The following is a 20,637-nucleotide window of genomic DNA, read 5'->3' on the forward strand; positions in this document are numbered from 1 at the left end:
TTGTGAGTGTGCTTAGTGAGTTTATTCTCCTGTCAACGGGTAAATAGGCGCCATTGTTGTTTTTGTTGTTGTTGTTATAATTTCTGATGCAAGCAACCGTAGGCATGTGCAACTTCAGAGTAAGCTGTGATGTTATTGTTTCCTAAACGCTCAGTTTCACACGTTCACACAGAAACTGGAGTTTTTGAAAAGGAAGGTATTTGTGAAAAATATCAGTTTTGTGACTTGAAACGTGGCTCGTGTGTGAACGAGAGGCTCAAACACAGTGGACAGTTTGTTTTGCTGAATGTCCACATGAGTGTGAACAGGACATTGGGTAATAACACCATCGGGGAAGATAAGTAGTTATCAGTTCTCAGCAAATGACATAAAAGTACCAACTGTTATTCAGAATTTCCATGCAAACAGGAAAATACTGATTACTTGAACCCTTTAATTTCTTGTGCGTGGAGATAAGAAACAGAGGCATGTTTCAAATCAGAGTTTGGATATCAGAGTGAAACTCTAAGTCTTACACAGGACAAGTGAAATAGGCAGCGGGGGAAAACCCTGTGTGGATTTTAATCAGCACCTCTCACCAACTTTTTCTATACTCGCCCCCCCCCCCCAGTTGAGGAAGCAGTAGCTGTGTTTGAGTCAAGTCAAAGGCAGATTCTTTCTTGGCCATCCAGAAAACGAGAGGTTTAGGGGGCCAAGCCAACTACTGCAGGCCTACTGCCCAAAATCTCTAAATTACTCTGCTGTTAAACTGTAAAAAAACACATTAAATCTGCACTAGTAATAAACTAGGGGAATAATTGTCTACACTGAGAAAAATCTGATCTTGCGAGTAGTGAGAGACTCTGGAGGCTTCCTGTCAGAGCACGTTTTGGTTTGCTTTTATAAAAGGGGAGAATATCTTCTCACACTTGTCAAAGGGTTTTTTTTTTTTTAAGGCCAAGAACGTCCTCTAACAGTGTTAGAAGAACATCACATGTATGGGAAACACGTCTGATGAAAGATTTCTAATATAGGTCGGATGCTTAGCTCGCACTCGGTCGACACGGGACAGAGAGGAGAAACATGCTCGTAAACATCATAAGTGGCAACACTCTGGTCTCCAGGAACTGAAAGAAAAAAAGAGGTGCATTTTGTTTAATGCGTTTGATCTCGAAAGCGACACACGCGACAACGCTCTCTCTCTCTCTCTCTCTCTCTCTCTCTCTCTCTCTCTTCTCTCTCTCTCTCTCCTCAAACGGTGTTTTCTCCAAATTGACTTCTTTCTCAGTCTTTATTTCGAGGAAGGGAAATCACATTTGCATTAATGTCAAACGAGCCAAGAAAGAAAGATTTAGCCGCTCCCGTCAGAACGCGGAAACCGCAGCACCGGCAAATTAACGAGAGAGAGAGAGACGTCTGTTGAATTTAACTGTGACAGTTTATAGCACAGTGAAAGTCATTATTCTAAACTATTACACCAAGGTAAGCTGTGGTCACCTCCACTCTGCTAACCTCACCGCGGCATTTTGACAATCTTGTCATCTAGACTGCCGACACGTTGTTGCTTAAATAGGTCATTGTGGTTGAGGGGGATAGAGCGAGTGAGCCAGGAAGCTGCAGCGAGCGATGGAGGGGAGAGTTGCATCCCCAACACGCTTCACTTCTGCTCGGCGTTTCTCGGTTTGAGGTCGGGATGGAGTCGAGGTCCACTCGCCAACTGCTTTACATACAGTGCATGCTTTGAATCGCAAAACCAGACACATCATAAGCGCGGCCCTCATTAAACGGTGAAATCATGCTGTTTAAACTTCGTCCTTGGCAGCGTGCACACATCAGCACATGGGAAGGGGAGGGGAAACACATCATAATTAATACAACAAACCCCTCAGATGCAATCAGGTGCTGTTTTCATATTCTTCCTTTAAACTGGCCACAGATGCATTAAGCGATCAAAGAATCCTGGGATGGAAAATTGAAACGATGATGTTTAAGTTGCATTTGAGTTGTAAATCATTGGATGAAGTTGATGCAGAGTTTAGCAAAGCAACAGATGGTTGAGTGGTTTCACAGACTCACCCGGTGCTTTGTTGGCTGGTCCAACTAAAATATACATTTGATTCAGGAAAAAGAAAGAAAACCCGCCATCGGAATCCATTATCCACATTTTATTGTTGTATATTCCACCTCATCTTCAAGCTGCGGAGTCAGACCTGTTTATTTTAAAGACTGCAAATCTACCTCTTGACAACCCCGCAGAGATTCATGAACTAACCAGCAGTTGATTCGCCTTCACCTCGAATGGCTCATAACATATTTTAAAACCCAGTGATTTTAATTTCGCTGGTCTAACCCTCTTGTTTGCCTGCCTCACCCTCATGGTGAATTTATATTTCACTTCGGGGGGTGTATGTATTAAACATCTTAGAGCCCGGGCGCAGATCTGAGACCAGTCAGCATCTTAACTCCATGTCTGTGATAATAATGTATTTTACACTGACGGCCATCATATCCTTCAACTTGTTGAGAAGCTGGATACTGCAACTCTAATGAGGACTTTACATAAATGGGTCTGATTATTATTTTCCCAGTTCGTCTCGTTTGTCTCTAAAATATCTGAAAAAATATCCTTCACGTTTTCCTGAAGGCACAAGCCGACATATTCAGATTCAGACAAAAATCCAAAACCCAAATATATTTAAAATTTGCTCTCATAGAAAAACAAACTCATGTTGAAGAGCACAACTTGAAATTTGAGTCAGATAATGATTATATTTCCAATATGTAAACTAAAGACTAATATAACAATTATTTTCCTTTCACAAAACACAAATATATTTTAGAGTTATAGAAAAAAACAACATGTATTGAGATTTGGGTCAAACAATGTCTCTATTATCAGTATAGGGCTGCAACTAAAGACTATTAAGATAATTTCCCACATTTTCCACTATTTCTGCTTAAGAATTTACAGAAATTCTTCATCTACCATTTTCCTTTGGTTAATTAAATGTTCCATCTTGAATACGTTTGTCTTCTTTTATGTTTATCTAATGCACAAAAGACCCCAAGATGCCTCAGTTCAACAGTCCTTGAATAACTGTTGCTCTAAATTACTCCAGTGAACCCATTCACAGAGGCTGAATGCACCTGAATCACAGAGTTGACAGGCAGTAGTTGGCTGTAACGTTTGAGGAGCAGTACATTCGCAGAAGGGGAAACTGTGGCTGCAGTTTTATTCATGTGAGTTGCCGTCCTTCTATTTTTTATCGCTTGGTTAATATTGACTCCACAGCTGCAGCCATTGAAGTTGTATGGGTGCAGCCGAGGCATTGAAGGAAATGAAGGATGGAGCACAGTGCGGAGGAATAAAACCCGGAATAGTAGTTGTTACATTATATATTCTGAATGTCCTTGATCTGGAAGATTAACTAGTAATAGTGTGCGCGTGTGTAAATGTAGCTATTCCAGACGCATGTGTGCCTCAGCATGTGATTGTGAACATCAGTTCCAATTTGTTTCCGTCTTTCAGCCTTGTTGTCTAATTGCCATGCCATGGTTGTGTCATTGAGGCTGCATTGTGTCCCTGTTTTGTCATCCTTATCTCAGTGATAATTGCCCCTGCCAAATAGAGGGGAATTAAGAAAAGAAATTGCTAATGACAAGACATCTAAGAAATAGGCATGTTCTCTCATTTCCTTTATCTGTCCTGTCCCCTCCCAGTCCCGTGTACCATTGTTGTAATTACAGTCGATGCATAACAAGCTAGTTAAATAGACCAGTTTTCTGTTTTCACAGTCGGCAAGCACAATACGCCAGAGTGCTCAGTTCAAACAGAAAAACCTACCCAGCTCCCTTTGTTATTCCACCCGTGCATTGACAACGGTCGCAGTGAGAAGGGAAGGAAAAAATCAATGCTGTCAAATGCGGAGATAGGAAAATGTCATTTTGACAAATGCAAGGCTTTGTGTACGCACAGATTGAATTTTGATGGATTCCTCCCCAGGCGAGGCCTCCTTTTCTTATTTATAGGCCTTCACATAAAAATGTTAAACAATGATGTTACAGAAGGCAAATACAAATGTCATTGGCACAGAAAGTCCTCCGATGAACTTGTGCCTCTTTGTTTGTGGGAAATATTTCTCTTTCAAAGACAGACAGCCATTTCAAGCCTTTCTGGAAGCTTTCATGACTATTTTTAGGATGTTACACAAGACGTGTCGTTTGATACGGCCTGTCATGGGGTGTTTGCATGACCAAATCAATGCAAATTAATTTGCATTAGTTCAAACAGAAGTTTGAGCATATTGCCAGGCGCTTGATGCTTGTAATGGTTTTCATTCATACCTGCAGGCTGGAGCGGAGGGTTAACAAATTCCTTTTTGTCAGGATGAAGCATAGGCAGCATTTTATCAAACAGCCGTGATTGTACAAGCGCTCGATATTGATTTACATTATTTTAGCTGGAGTGCATCCATCTATCTGTCTATCTGTCTATCTATCTGTCTGTGTCTGTCTGTGTCTGTCTGTCTGTCTGTCTGTCTGTCTTCTGTCTATCTATCTGTCTATCTGTCTATCTGTCTATCTATCTGTCTATCTGTCTATCTGTCTATCTGTCTGTCTGTCTGTCTGTCTGACAGTCAATCTATCAATCTGTCGGCCCGTTAAATATATTCTGATCTCACAGCTGTGGTTGCAAAGTTTTTTGCAGAATGATATTATTTTGCTTTTAAAATATATTGTCAGCTTATGAAATATGGTGCATTGTAATGGTTAGAACAATACGAAGAGGAACCAGCGCCACTTAAAGGGAAAAATATGGCGCAAGAATAAAGACGTAATATTATGAAAAAAAGTCTTGCAAAATCATGTCATTATATTCGGGAATAAAGTCTAATTTTATGAAAAAGTCACAGTGTCACAAGAATAAAGAAAAAAACATGTTTTAGTGAAATTAGCAGTAAGCAGAACTTTAACTCCTGGTTTCTTGAGAAACTACGAAATCCCTTTGAATAAAATGCAGATGTAAGCAACAATACACTCGACAACTACCAAACATTTCCTCCTTCACAGAAGACACAAGTCTGTGTGGTTCTTTCCTTGGAACGGACTCAGCTTATTGCACCATCTTTCCTGTTTCTCCGTAGGATAATGTGATATTACAACTTGCTCTTGTAAAATTACGACTTTAATCTCGAAATCTATGATGTTTTTTTTTTTCATGTTAAGTGGCCTTAATACTCCGTCGTAAAAGGAAAAACAGTTTAGAGATTGTAAAATTAACTCCATCATTTTCCAACTGCATCATTTTATGTTGCTACTAATCCAGTTATGCACACGGTGTAAAACTGGGGAAGGAGCCACTCGGCATAACGAGCGCTCCCGCGTTTGATATTTAGGTGCGTTTTCCCTGTTGATACTAAAATAAACCGCTTCACTTTGTAATGAAGTGTATTTACATTCCGGTTTTACTGCTACTCAAGGAAAGGATCTGAACACTTCCTGCAGCACTGCATTTATCTGCCCCTCTCTGCTGTAACGACTGTATATGTTGACGTCATGTGTTTCAGCTCGGGTCCTTTCCCAGCGTTCCTGACTGCCTTGTTTGTCTTCTGTCTCCCACAGTCAACCTTTGGACCATGTTTCAAGCTGCTCAGAAACTTGGAGGATATGAGTTGGTAAGTATTCACATATGTGGCAATATATTCCTTCTCCCTCCCTCCCTCTCTCCCTTCGTCCGTCTCCCCCTCTTTCTCTTTTTCCCTCCTCCTTACGTCTCCCGCCCTCTCTTGTCTTTCTACCTACCTCCCCTCTTTCTCTCTCGCACTCGCTCTCTCTCTTTCTGCCCTCCTTTTGCCCCTTGAGGTCAGTCACTATTTTCCCAAGAAGAAAGTCTTGCTCAGAGCCACATTTAGCAAAAAATGATGCCATTGTTTGAAACCCCCCTCTTAAGAGTGGAAAACACATGTTCCTCTGCTCAACACTGGTCAGAAGGAAATTGGTCAGATCGCTCATTTTTTTCCCATGTTGAGAAATGCCCATAAGTGCACACACACACACACACACACACACACACACACACACACACACACACACACACACACACACACACACACACACACACACACACACACACACACACAACGTGAGGCAGAAATATTGTATATGATGCCGAGGCTTTAAACTTGGCTGCCTCGCCTGCCAATTATTCACTCACTATTCATCGACAACGTTTTTCCAAAGCGAAGTCAACGTGTGATGTGAAGTCGTCAGTGGAATGGTCACGTCTGTTTCTTTTTTGTTAGCTCGCTGATACAACGCGATCCACACACACACACACACACACACACACACACACACACACACACACACACACACACACACACACACACACACACACACACACACACACACACACACACACACACACACACACACACACAGACACACACAGCCAGATCTGACCATAAACAGGATACACATCATATAACTGTGGCTCGGATCCTTTCAAAACCCCTCAAATATCTGCAGCTGATTATCTCCCGCTTAATGCCGTGGCTTTTTTTTTTTGTTGCTCTGTGGCCGCCCGGAGTTTTGTGTTTTGTGTCGTAGCCTGTCGTCTGTTATGGGATAAGAGGTTACAGCAGGAACAAGTGACTGCATGATGTTAACAAAGCTTATTATGTTAGAGAATTGAGTGTTGAGGATTCAATAACTGGAACATCATGACTCAGTAACTCCCCAAGACCTCACAATGATGTCAACCACTTATGGACTCCTTTGTTTTTTCTTTTCTCCCTCACATGTTTTTTCAATTTCCCTCATTCCACATTCATTTTTATTTCCATCCTTTGTCTCTCTTTCTCATTACTCTCTTGTGTCTTCTCGTCCGTCCCTCGCAGATCACGGTGCGCAGACAGTGGAAGCATGTATATGATGAATTGGGCGGGAACCCCAGCAGCACAAGTGCAGCCACGTGTACACGGAGACACTACGAGAGGTGAGGTGTTCGGCGGTCGCACATATATATATACGACACGTCGCTGTAACGCACGCACATGTGGAAGAGTTTGTGTGTAAACCCCCGCACAGCTGCATCAAATATGATTTCACAATGTCGGACGCTGCAAGACAAATATTGATCCTGTTCAGAGGAAGCCGACGTGATCACACACACATGAAGTCGAGTGTTTGAGGATAGTTGGCAAATCGTCTCTCACACGCAGTTCTAATAGTATTAAGAAATGCATTCCTCATGGGCCTGAATCAATTCACGAGGCGATGAGAGTCCATTCTTTTCTTAGGATTAATTGATTAGTTGCAAGGCACTATGGAACCAATTATGCTGTAAACTCCTCCCATTCCGCTCTACGAGAGGATTTAAAAGCTCCAAATGAAGGCAAAGTTTTTAAATTATTAACTGACCTACATGGACACACACACACACACACAGAGAGAGTAACCTCCCTCTCCACCATGTATACGCATAGCGAGATAGAAAAGAAGTGTAATGTATGCATCTAATAATCCAGTCGGATACTGCAGCGTCCTGAACCTGCACATTATGATCACTCAGTGTTACCAAAGAAAGCATATGGATGTGATCCTGAGGGAGCTGTGAGGGTATTATGCAGGGCTGCTTGCACACACCCCCCCCCCAACACACACACACACCTGCTTTCCCAAGGTTAAACAAATGCCAAACACAATCTTCCCAACAACAGATAACCAGTCACTCATGAAGCAGCTCTCTCCTCCGGGCCGACGACCCTCTCCACTTCTCTCCCGCTGCTGCAGGTTCATGCATCAGCAAAGCTTAGGCGCACTCACACTCACACACACACACACACACACACACACACACACACACACACACACACACACACACACACACACACACACACACACACACACACACCTGTCACCACCTACAGCAGTATGCCAGCACTACCATATGACTGAGCTTCATATTGTGTCAAGATTGCACGCTGTAAGCAAATTTGCCAGCATAGGCGTTGGCGGCCGGAACGGGTTTTCCAGGAAGATTTGTGAAACCGTACGTGTGAGAGTATGTTTCGGTGTGTTGTGTTTGTACACAAGCTCACAGTGTTCGGCTGAGGGCGCCGTCATTGTTCATCCTGTAGTACTTCCTCACAACATCAACAGGGAGGAGGAGCTGCTGCACAGTAGAGTTCCTTATCTCTGTAAGTCTGTATATGGCTTTTATATCTTGAGAACCGTTCATCTTATCAACCCGACACTTGACACATGCATTGTTAAGGGAACAAGGAAGTGCAGTGTTGAATTTGGTGTGATTTGGACACATGATACGTTCAATATCAATACAATTTCAATGAACAGGTGACCCAGCGCCTTGCAGCAGCAACTTCTCGGCCTCATCAACCTAAGTGACGTTGTCGATCAAGAAAGCAGCAGGTTCACCATGAACACTGATTTTCCAGTTCAGGGTTCTGTGCACTGAGTCGAGCTCCACTGAGCTTTGAATAAACAGGTGAGCAGCTTTGTGCAGCGTCAGGGTTCTGTGGACTGAGTCCTGCAGCCGTGAGGCTCAATCACTGCAGGTCACTTTGACCGTTTCTGAAAAGAAAGCTGCAACCGGCATCACCACAAACAAACGGCCCATTCCACACAGGCACGTTTACAACAGGCACTGCACTCGTCTTTACTTATAACAGATGTGACTTTCAACACCTGATATTCAAGGTGATGCATATCATTGTGTTGTGGGAATCAGAATATGTCCCTGTTTTGTTATCGGCCTCTACCTAGAACTTCTTAAAAGCGACGTATGAAGATATATATATATATGTTTATATATATATATGGTGTATATATGGAAGTCAGGGTAGGACGGAACAGGGCAGGAAGCTCTGAGGTGTGACTGCTGCTGCGCTGGCCTTTCCTTCTCCAGCCACTGAGAAGCAGCTGAGAGAAAATAATGCTGAATCAATACAAAGCAATAATATCCACACACTGCAGTGAATATCAGGCTGACAGAGAGAGGAGGTGTAGGAGTGAGGGGGGGGTGATGGGGCATATGTGTGTGTGTGTGTGTGTGTGTGTGTGTGTGTGTGTGTGTGTGTGTGTGTGTGTGTGTGTGTGTGTGAGAGAGAGGGAGAGAGAGAGGAAGAGAGATCAGCTGAAGCTGAGCAAGTTTCCATTCAGGGGAATAATTTTAGCTGAGCCTTGGTGTTTGGGCTGCTTGGAGGGCAATTAGCTTCATTGTATTAACTCAGCAAACACGGCCATTCTCCCCGCATGATGAATGAGGCTGTTTGTGGGCTCGCTGAAGTGTGTGTTTGTTCCCCAGAGGCGTCTTTGTTTCCACCTTTAATCATTAGTCAATGTGCTACAGAAATATAATTCACGGCGCAGAATGTACAGTGTACAAACTGGAACAGCGCTGCGTACGTTTTCCTCTCCCCTCTCGGAAGGATCACTTCTGATTCATCTCAGCGGGCCCAAGTGGAGTAGAGCGGGAAATAAAAAAAAAGTCTCAAACTACTAAGAGGAAAGGAAACACGATTTCAGGACATAATTACTTTAGATTAAGTGGATATTCTTGTTCTTTTCCCGGTGCTATTTGGGTTAAAGACTGTGAATATCCGCAAGCATTCAGCTCTCATTTCAAATTATACACATTATCCCTTTACGGCCCTAATGGTAAAATCATACGAAACGGTTTCCTAGGAGATGTTATTGTGAAACACGGCGCCGGCAGCGTAATTATTATATTTATGTCGTCCAGGAGAAGGCAGTGATCACTGGTAGTAATGGAGTTACATAGCTGGAAATTGAACGGGAGATAACCTCGGCTAATTGTCATTTCCAACGTTACTGTTGTTTAGTCACAGAGCGGCGTTCATTAGTGTGCAAGGGGGGAAAATCAATGTAGAAACGTCCAAGCCAAGGTCTGCCGCCGCAGCTATGGGGAAGCTTTAATGATATTTATTTAAACCGTTTCCCGAGATTAGCTGTCAGGGCCCGGCGCTCTGAATTAAAAATGAGGTCATGAAAAAGATGGCATCAATAACCTTGAAATAGACTGCCTTTTGCTTCTGTGCTGTGCCATTTTCTCTGCGCCCCCCCCCTCTCTCTCTCCTCTTCCCTCCCTCCCTCTCTCTCCCTCCCTGTCTCACCCACTCCCTGCCTTGCACTTCATGCTGTTTCTTTCATTATACAGGTCAGCGCCTTTTAACAGCTCCTACATATTTAATCTTCCCGGTTTCCTACGTGATCTCTTGTTACAGAAACATCACATTTCACTATCTCCCTTCATTTCTGCCTCTTACAGATTTTTAATACCTCACCGTGCCTTGGCAGCCTAATGTAATTGCACAATGGGATTGGTATTGGGGCGGGAGGGGTAGGAGGAGGAGGAGGGAGGGAGGGGGGGGTATCCATGGCAACAGAGAAGCAATTTAGAATAATTTGCTATTTAAAAAACTAGGAGGTTTTGGGCAATAGCAGGGAGCGCGGAGGTTTTTTTTTTTCTTTTTTCGGATTTCAATAATTTCATCTTTTAAAGTGTTTTGACGGGTTTTTTTCCAGATGTGTCGCGCGCCGAGTCGGAGGCCCTGTGAAATCCTCCCCGGCTCAGATCATGCAGATTTGTGTGTCTTTAAAGACAGATGCACGCCTGTTCCAATTTTAGTTGACGGGATGTTTTATTGATTCCGCCTTTTATTCATTCCCTCCCGGTGTCGATGCTCCTCCGCGTGCTCACTCTCCAGATATAAAAATACATTTGTTGCTCCTAATTATCAGTAAATCTCGAGCCAGACCCCCCCCTCGCACTGAGAGTCATAATAGGATAGAGATCAGATTTCATCACGGGGGATAGACTTGTTGTATTTATTGTTGTGTTTTATTCTGTGAGACGCTCAGTACTTTGCATCCCTCTGCTTTGCCCTTGCTGTATTGCAGACACATCAGGTGTAATGCATTACACTTCAGCTTGCCTTTAGTGATGCTCGCTCTAAAGGGTATCATTGGAATGCATTGAGAGTAGCTGCACGGGGAGGGGAGTATCACCTCAATATACCCCCTGAGCTTTTTATTCCCAGTGGCTGAAACAAGGACAGGTTTTAACAAAATATATAGAATATTTCAAAATACATAAATAAAGTCTTGGAGCAGAGAGACAGAAGTTGCAGTATGACACCATCACTGTATAATTCCTGTCAGCATTCCTTAACACTATGTCTCAACATGTTTTACGCCTAAAAAGCCACAGCTGACGTCTTTGTGCATGTGCTGAATGTGGACTCCAGCTTCAGTGGGAACGCTGCCAAAGAGCTTCATGTTCTTTACACTAGAATAGCAGGCAGCTATTTTAATCCTGAGAGCAAGAAAGTTTCCCCCAAGACAAAAGTCCTCATTCTTAACAAATCACAATATGTAGTGAGCTCTTAATGCTCGGTATTCAATCAGAGGGTCCAAGGTTTCCTTCCCCCATCGACAGCACCGACGTGTGACAATCAGCTGTATGAGAATCCATTCAAGCCTGCTGAGATTAATAAGTAGTTCAAATTAGCGGCGAATTAAATGAATTCCTGCAGAGATCTCCTTCCACTTTAAGAGTAAACATGCTGGATATTTAATACTCAAGTGACGGAAAGGTTACGAGTTGTATAAGTACACATGTATTTTAAACAGTTGGTACTCTTGGCCCACACCTGCTGTAGCGAGCGTTTACCACAGACTGCCACTTGCAGCAGCAGCTAATGAGAGCAAACCCCGGGGGAACAGTAGAGGTCATTTTAAATCTGGTATTTTCAGACTTGACAAAGGACTTAAGTTTTTCATACATTCCTGCGCTGCCCTCCTGTTTTAACTGCATGAATGAGGGTCACCTCAAGTGGTTTGGCTTCCAGACAAAAGAGGGGCTTTGAGGCATGAATCCAAAGCAGAGGGACCGGCTACAATGTCTGTTTATCCCTCCGCTGGCATCCTCTCTCCCTCCCTCCATTCTCCACCCCCCCCTCTCTCTCTCTCTCTCTCCGCAGCAGTGATTGTTTTCTCCTCGTGCTGATGATGCCTAATCATTGCATTAAGACGTGATAAAGATTTGATTTTTATCGTTTTTATAGTATTCTCTTTCCCCTCACAGGCTTGTAAAAGTAAGTCATTTTCTCTCCTACAAATCTGTCTCCAGCCCCCGGGGCTCGTCCACCAGCTCTTTAAATAGTTTCTTTTCCCCTTTTTTTTTTTTTTTAACGCATGAAGCAGCTCTTGTGATCTTAACACAACACCAGCTAAAATTAATTTCAGCATGGACGGGAGGGAAATTGTTGAAATGGAACAGCCCGCAGGCTTTTTCCACTGATTTGGTGACTTAGGCATTTCTGGGATTGGAGCACGCTGCTTGTTCCTGTAACACAAAACTCAGACGAGATGAGAGCAGCACATTGCTGGTAAAGTCACCTTGTTTTCGCCAAGTTGTCTGTTTTATGGGGGGGGAGGGGGAGGTGCTCTGTGTGCATTGTATTATTTCAAAGGCAACGACAGAATGACTGTAGTATGATTATTACAGTATGGAAATACATGAAATACAATAATGATTTTTGAAATGTTGTGTTCAAATATCATAAACACATATATATATACTATACTTCAGCTCATACCTAAATACTAAGTACTGTAAATGAGTATGTAATGAGTTAGATAGATAGAGATAGAGAGATGATAGATAGATAGATAGATAGATAGATAGATAGATAGATAGATAGATAGATAGAAATGGAGAGATAGATAGATATAGAGTGATAGATTTAGAGAAATAGAGAGATAGACAGACTTGGAGAGAAATAGATAGATAGATAGATAGATTATAATAAGCAGTCATTTTCAGCTGAATTAAAATGAGGCATCTTCTGTCTCTGCCTCTTCAACGCTTAATCTCTCTGCTGCATATTTTAGTGGCTTGTTATCAACATGGAAAACGGCTGCTTAAACAAAAGGCGGGTGATAAATTGGCATGAGAGGAAGTTAAGTATTTATTGACCTCATAAAAATGTTGCCTCTCCTGCCTTAATGAAATTCTTTTCCTGGAATCTCTCAGTGCAGCACGTGCCCCCTGGTGGCATTTGTCATTAACTGCACCTGGCCCACTCTCAGTCGATGCAGTGGCTGCCAAGCTCGACCTCTTCCTCGGAGGAAATTGCTACTTATATAAGTGGTATTGTATCGTCAGTGCTATATTACACGATCATGAATCTGTTTCTTTCTTCTTTATCGTGGAGTTAAAAATGGATAAATGAGCGACCGCCCAGTCGCCTGAACTTTCTTTACTTATTCAGCCCATTTGTGGGACATTTACATAAAAGCATAAAAGGTTTAATGGCGCAGAAAGAATTAATCATGGCATTGAAGAGCCTGCAGGTTTATTTTTTTTTTGTTAGGTCTTCTTGTGTTAATTAAACGTAACAACGCAAATAATTGTGACAATGCAGGGAACTTCCTGAGACAGATTTTTAGGGTTTCCTGCCGACACAGCATATCTGAGCCTTTCCATTTGGAACTATTTAAGGCTCCAGTAATTTCCCGGGCTCAGCTCTTACATTATCCGACTCCCCCCCACCCCATATTGACATTCCATAAAGTTGACCCAGGCCAAGGCAGCCATCGCTTTCCCACAGATCACTCACACAGTCAACACTGCACCCTGCTATAAAGTGTATGTGCCACTTTTCTAGCTCTTTGATCACTAATAGTAAAGTCGGTTACATGTTGAATACATATTTAGTTGGGGTTTTTTTATTTCTAATGGTGAAATATTTCATGTAATTATTGACAGCCTGAGAACCAGGTCCCTATTTCTAATGAATTCCTCTGCTGCCATGTTGAAGTTTAAAACGACTGCGTGTTTCTCTTCATTCCGAGTCATTTGTGCTCTTCATTAACATGTCATTATCCCCTCTCTCTCGCTCCCTCTGTTTTTCTTTTTCCTTTTTCGCTCTCCCACCCGCCCCTCTTCTCTTTCACAACCCCTTTGCTCTCCGTCTTTCCAATAAGTCACATTTAATAGTACATTTCCTTTCTTGGCCTGGGGCCTGGTGCCAGACCAGCTGTATGAAATGTAGTTTCACCGCTTTCCCTGCCAGCGTTTTTGTTCAGAGGAAAAATAACAAAAAATCCCACAGAGCCTCTTGAACTCTCCGAGGCTTTTTTTTTTTTTCTTTCTTCCTTTTGAAGAGGAGGCGAAACAGCTCTTGATTCATTGTTTGTTTTACCGCCATGTCCCTTAAAAGGAATAGTGCAACCATCTCTTGTCGTTACACGAGAAGACCTTATTTTCTCTCCTGACTGAGAAAGTCATGTTTCTGCCTGGCTTTTATGGATTGTTATTGTAGAAAACCTGACAGAGGAGCTGGAGAGATTTTCAGAGGAGCTTATTGAAGTTTAGAGCGTTGTAGTTTTTCAGTTGTCTCGGTTTCCTCTTCCACAACGTTTCTTGTTTCTGGTCTAATGCCAATTTCCATTTTCTTTTTCTGAGCAATAAAAGTCTAAAAGTTTCCCCTGCTGGTTTCTTCATGTCATTATTTTACACATGGGTATTGTTATGCTATCCAGATCTTAATGCTCCCATTAGTTATGACATCAGATACGGAAAATTGACTTGGGAAGGATTCAGGGGAGAAATAACAGAAGTCAAAAATAGTTGAATGGTTTTTCTGCAGAACGTTCTTTGTCACTTAGTATGGACTTAATTAAGTTGGAGCGTAAGCAGCGATATCCTGGCAGCGTGTTAAAAACTGGAGCTGTGGTGTTACAGCTCAAACACTTTATTACTGTTACCACTGTAAGATCTTCTGTCCTGTTCATATTAGTTTATTAAATTAGATTTCACATTGTATGAAGTTCATTTAAACAGTTTCACTTCTTCCAGACATTGTTCCTCCTTCTCATTCCCGCACGTTAGTCACACACACACACACTTTTCTCAAGGTTAAACTAATACCAAATGTGATCCGTCTCAGCAGGAGATAACTGGTTATTCACATTCTCTCTCACTCACGCACACACACACACACACACACACACACACACACACACACACACACACACACACACACACACACACACACACACACACACACACTCTGGCACTCATCTGAAACTGGATTTCCCCTAACCTGGTTTAATTACAACAGGATTGTTAATGCTTGCCAGGTATTAAAAGGAGGAGGTTTTTAAAGCACTGTATTGGTTACACTGTGTGCCTGTGGCAAAGCTGCAGCTCATTCTGTTTCTTTCTATTCAACAACAAAACATGCTCCTTGTGTGGTTTATTATTACTCTCAATTAAACTGTGGTAGAAAAAATGTAAGGTGCTTTCCCTCCATGTTAACATGTCCACATGTGGAGTTTTTGTTATTTTTCAATCTAAATTACTTCCTTTTGTTTGTGTGATGTATAATATTTTAACAGTTCCTTATGAGCATGACGTGACATGACCACGGCACAGACTCACCTGCATTGCTGTGCCTGCATTCTTCCTCAGGCTCCTCCTCCCTTACGAGAGGGAGATTAACGGCGAGCAGGACAAGCCCCTCCCCTTGGCCAAGCCCAGGAAGCAGGAGGTCAGCCAAGAGAAGGCCTCGGGACCCAAAGCCAAAGCAGTGGGGGCCAAGAAATTGAAAGGCTCCAGCAATCCCAAGCTGGGGAGTAGAAAGGACAGAGGGGAGACGGTGAACAGCCAAGAACAATCACAGGTCAGTCAGAGGCGTCTGAACAACTGTTGCCTCATCGGGATTCATCTCTCTGTGCTCTCTCATAGGCCCCGCCTGGTATTAATGTCAGTCCTTAGAGATCCAAATGCATCCTCAATCTGTCTCCTTACATTCAAATGAACACTTGTCATTTGTGTTCGCACAGACCGAATTATGTTGTTGACGTGTCCAATTACAAAGAGCGGGGGGACTAAGTGAATGAATGTGTGCAGCTATGAAGAAAGAAACGTATCATTATGTGTTGATCAATGTTGATATTGTGGTGATGGCTACAAATTAATCGACGTATGGACACGGAGAAGAGTAAAACAATCTGACTGGATCACTCAGGACGGATGTTAGTATCAGGTCTGAACGGCGTCATAAGTCCTTCACCCTCTGTCTTGAATTCTTGTCGGGTTTTTCCAAATAGCAGAATAATAGTAACATATTGAGGTGGTGGTAACCTGTATTTTTCTGCACACAGGACTCGGATGAGAAAGAGGAGGATCAGGAACTGTCCGCAGCCGTAAAACAGGAGTCATCTCTGAGAGATGAGCCGATTCTAATCGAGGAGGAGGAGTTACATGTCACTCTGAAGAAAGAGGAGTCTCTGGCAGTGGAGCAGCCATCATCACTTTGCCCCAAAGAGCCAGACTGCAGAGCACCGCACCCTAGCCTTCCCCTCCACTTGGGGCCTGGTCCCCATCCTGAATGGAGGCAAATCACTGAGGCCCTGCAAGCAAAACTGACCTGTGAACAGCAAACTGAAGGGCATTTCATTCCTAAAACCCCGTACCTGCCTCACTGCTGGGATCAGAACAAATCAGCTGGACACGTTGCTCTGCCCGAGTCCTCCTCCAGGGTCAAAGACTCTATAGAGAGTCACGGTGGGAGAGTGGGGAAGGTGTTGCCCATGTGTAAGCAGGCGGACAGACAGTGTATAGACTTGAGCACAGACTCCTTCCCAGAGAAAGAAGACTATGGGGTCAATAAGAAGGAGTCTTCCCAAAGCCCTGCACAGACGGCTGCCTACTGCAAAGCCAGTCAGGGGGTCATGTCGCCTTTGGCTAAAAAGAAGCTCCTTTCCCAAGTGTGCGAGTCCAACCCCTTCTCCTTTACGTCTCCTTCTCTTCAGCCTCCAACAGTTGCGTCCTCGCTCCCTGTCATACCAGTGGCAGACCGGGACAAGGAGAAGAGGAAGGTTGAGGAGGAGGTGGTAGGACAGCGGCACGGGTGCGTGTCAGACGCCATATCGGAGGTAGCGCCCATATTCAGGCCATCGGTCATTCAGCACGCCCAGAGCAGCAAGCCCCAACAACAAGCCGCGTCAGACAGGAGCGCTGTCGGGGAGCTTTCAGAGACATTCAGCTGTCGGACGAGCCATCACCTTCAGCCTCAAGTCACTCCGCCGTGGCAGCCCTATCTCCCCCGAACCCATGCCCAGGACAGCGTGGAGTCCGGGGAGAAGCTACTCCAAAGCCCAGCCGCTCAGGCACGGAGCTACGTAGGCGACTGCTACTCCTCCCCTCACCTCCACAGTCTGTACAGGCAGACTGAGAACTGTCTGAGCCAGGAGAGGATGGTCAGCTTTGCCAACGGAGAGCGGAGAGAGCACTACACCAGGGAGCGGGAAGGAGGCCAGGGCTTCGTCTGTGGCGCCCTGGAGCAAGAGGGCCTGGCCTACAGGTCTCACTACAGTGACAGGACACAAACACATGGGGATAGTAGAGAGGCTGACGATGAGCCCAGAGACTTCACAATTTCTAAACCTCTCTCTCAGAGGTTGTCCTCCTTCTCCAAGCCCTCCTTCTGCAGCCTACCGTATCCTATCATGCACCAGGGGTTGGACTCCCACCCTAAGGCCTGCAGGGTTCCCCCTATGACAATCTCTTCTCCCAAACAGAGCTCAGCAGAGTCGTCGCAGCCATTCCCCAGCCCCAAATCCTCGAGCGATTCGCCCCTCACCATCTCCATTCGACCCAGCAAGCGGAGCCTAGCGGAGCCCGATAACGAGGAAGTCCCAGAGAGGAAAGTCCGAGTGGTGACGCCAATCCACCCCGCCTGCTCAATCCGACGCAGTGACCCAGAGGAGCTGAAACCAGCTGAGCCAGCCCACGCTGTTCACCTCAACAACCATCTCCCCGAGGGCCACCTGGCGACCGCCTTCCCCCCAGGCCTTGCCGCACACATCTACGGCGGCCTGTACCCGCACGGCAGCCTGGTGTCACAGGGAACGCAGGACGGGCTCCAGCATCACCCGGGCCTGCAGTACCTGAAGAGCCAGTCGGCCGTCTCTCCCCTCATGCCCTCGTTAGCCTTCCACCCCATGATGCTCCACAGGCAGCTGTTGGCCTCCAGCCCCAGCCCGCACCACTTCTACCGGCACCCGGGTGGTGCAGCACTGTACGGGGACCTGTTGCACCACCTGTACCCCCTCTCCACCCTAGCACCACCTCAGCTGTCCTCGGTACACCCCAGCACCAGACTGTGAGGGAGAGGGGGGGGGGAGAGTTTTTCTCTCTCCTTCCTTCTCCGTAGAAACTTTTTCAGCTTGTTTTTGTCTGTCTGTCTCTTTGCTCGGGGATTGTGGCTCAGCCGAAGGAAAACACTGATTATAAACTTTGGCTGATAACAGACGGATACACTCGTCAGTCGGGCAGACTGACTATTCCATTTCCTTTTTTTATTTGTATATGCATTTGTTTATATACGTTGCACTGTTCGTTACTTTGTTTTTTTTATCACCACTTACTGTATCTGTTTTTTGTTGTTGTATCCTTATTTGCACAATGCTCATGTGTATGTGCCCACAAATCAGTTCGTCACTCGAAGTCACCGTGAGTCAGGTCGTTGCTCTGGATGTGTGAGAAGTGGAGGGCAACAGAGAAAAGCCATTTGTTTACTGCGTCTGAGGGCTAAACTTTGTTGCTTACAAACACTACAAGTAACATGACGACGTAAATGAAATTCTTTATATAACTCGGGGTGGGTTCACCCTCGCGAAAACAATGTGCGACAGCTGTTTGACGCATTACTACACTTTAGGCAGCCTGTGGTGTTGTATCTGTTTACATGTCTCCACGCTGAAAGCTGTTGCCTCTTTGTGCCACAGTAAAATCCACCTGGAATCCTTAGGAATAGACGTTAAAAGTCACTGCAGCGCTGCGCAACACGAGATAGATTCATCTTAACATTCAGAGGTGCTGTGTATGACAGATGTACTGTATACGCTTTTGTTTTTTTTTTACACAGTTCAGGTTATTATTCGTTATCTATTTCAGTTCCGATGCAGCAGAAGCAGTCGTCGTGTCGGATCTGGTGACAAATCACGAATGTTTTATTTTTTGTTCGTTAATGAAAAGCCATTTTAATTCTTACTTTCTTAAGGGAAAGTAGTTTGACCCCCAAAACGCCTGTGATGAGTAGAGTGTAGCAGCCTGTTTGTGTCTGTAGGACCAGCATAATGATGCAGCCATCTGCTGTGGAATGCTCACCACAAGAAAATCAGCATTTCATCTTTTTTGTTCTTGACTTGAAAAAAACCCTTCCCCCCCCCACCCCTGTGCGAACAAGCTCAACGTGCTAAAAAAGACTCGCTGTATGATTTAACGGGAATGTTGTCACTTAGGATATTATTGCTTTGCAAATATCTGTGCCTTTCGCAGTCTTGGATTAGAGTTAGCACTACAGTTGTTAAGGTTTATCTTCTGTAGCAGGGTAGGAATATAAATAATACTGTCGCTCTCGTCTGAAACGCAGCACACAGACGTTCATACAGAAACTATATGGCACACGTGACTATCAGACACCAGACTTGATTGGTCTGGCACAGAATTTATAGGTATGCATTAACCTAATGGTTAGTTTTTGTGCTTTCAAATGAATCTATTCACTTCGCTTAACTGCGCCAGGTAGCCAATTATAGAAAGAACCTGAAAAGATTTTCCCATAGTTACTATTGACACATGTCAGGCATCCACAGGGCATGTGTGCTGTATGTGTTCTCTGAAAAGGTACCAGACTCCATAAAGTATGCCTCCCGCGCTCCATCGCCTGGGGCAGCAAGACGACACCTGCTCTGGCTTTTTACAACCACTATTATTGCAATCCAGGATAGTCGAAAATCCACAGTGAACATGTCTGGAGTTTCAAAGGAAGCGGGGGAAAAAAAGAAGCTGTAAATGTGGATGTGTAAAGTTTTACTGAATACTTAAAGACATTCATTTCTGATTAAGTACTGTACATTGCTGTGTGTAGGTAGAACTGGCGTCAGCGCCGGCTCCTGTACAGAACATTCATGCGGGATCAATTCACAACAACCCCTCTCTCGTCTTATTTTCTGTGTAAATAGCACTGTAGATAATATCGCGTGGTTGTTATCATATAAACTGTTATAATCTGTAAATAGTATTAAAAAAACAGTATAAAAGTCGGTTACACAATCTAGCTGTGTCCTTGTTTGCTCTGTTTCAAGGTCACCGTGATCATGTTAGATTTAAACCAACACTACAGTTTAAGAATTAGGATACTCTTTTATTTTTTATTTTGTTTTTTTTATTTGTTGTCGTTTCACTTTTCTTTCCTCCATGTTGTTTCCATTAATGTGCATCCTGAAAGTGTTTTTGATACAGTAGCCATCTGTTTACCAATCACCCAGCTGGCGAGCAAAAGAAAAAATAGACATTTTGTATATGACCTCCTGTATATTTAATTAAAATATTTTACTATCTATGCACGTTTCCTCGGCTGTGTTCTTTAAATGAACTGCAGATAAAGAGCAAGGGCTGAATAAACTGATATTTAATGCCAGTGTACTAACAGCAATGTAATGTTCTTTTTTTTCAGAGTAAATGCAGTGTGAATGGGGTTTTATTATTGTAATACCATTATCTGGCTATGAGATTCCATCTGCCTTAATCTTCAC

The 20,637-nt window shown here is 43.9% G+C and overlaps 1 protein-coding gene across 1 annotated transcript in view; it reads left to right on the plus strand.

Annotated features, from left to right (window-relative positions):
• arid5b (AT-rich interaction domain 5B) overlaps positions 1-20,444 on the plus strand; it is a 78,935-nt gene extending 58,491 nt beyond the window's left edge. The window contains exons 7-10 of the mRNA XM_035171952.2: positions 5,602-5,654; positions 6,879-6,976; positions 15,503-15,713; positions 16,198-20,444. Coding sequence (XP_035027843.2) covers positions 5,602-5,654; positions 6,879-6,976; positions 15,503-15,713; positions 16,198-18,204 — 2,369 coding nt within the window. The 3' untranslated portion in view covers positions 18,205-20,444. The remainder of the gene's footprint in view (positions 1-5,601; positions 5,655-6,878; positions 6,977-15,502; positions 15,714-16,197) is intronic.
• Positions 20,445-20,637: the final 193 nt, after the last annotated feature.

The sequence above is a fragment of the Hippoglossus stenolepis genome, chromosome 12 (assembly GCF_022539355.2).
Source record: "Hippoglossus stenolepis isolate QCI-W04-F060 chromosome 12, HSTE1.2, whole genome shotgun sequence".
Classification (NCBI taxonomy): Eukaryota; Metazoa; Chordata; class Actinopteri; order Pleuronectiformes; family Pleuronectidae; genus Hippoglossus; species Hippoglossus stenolepis.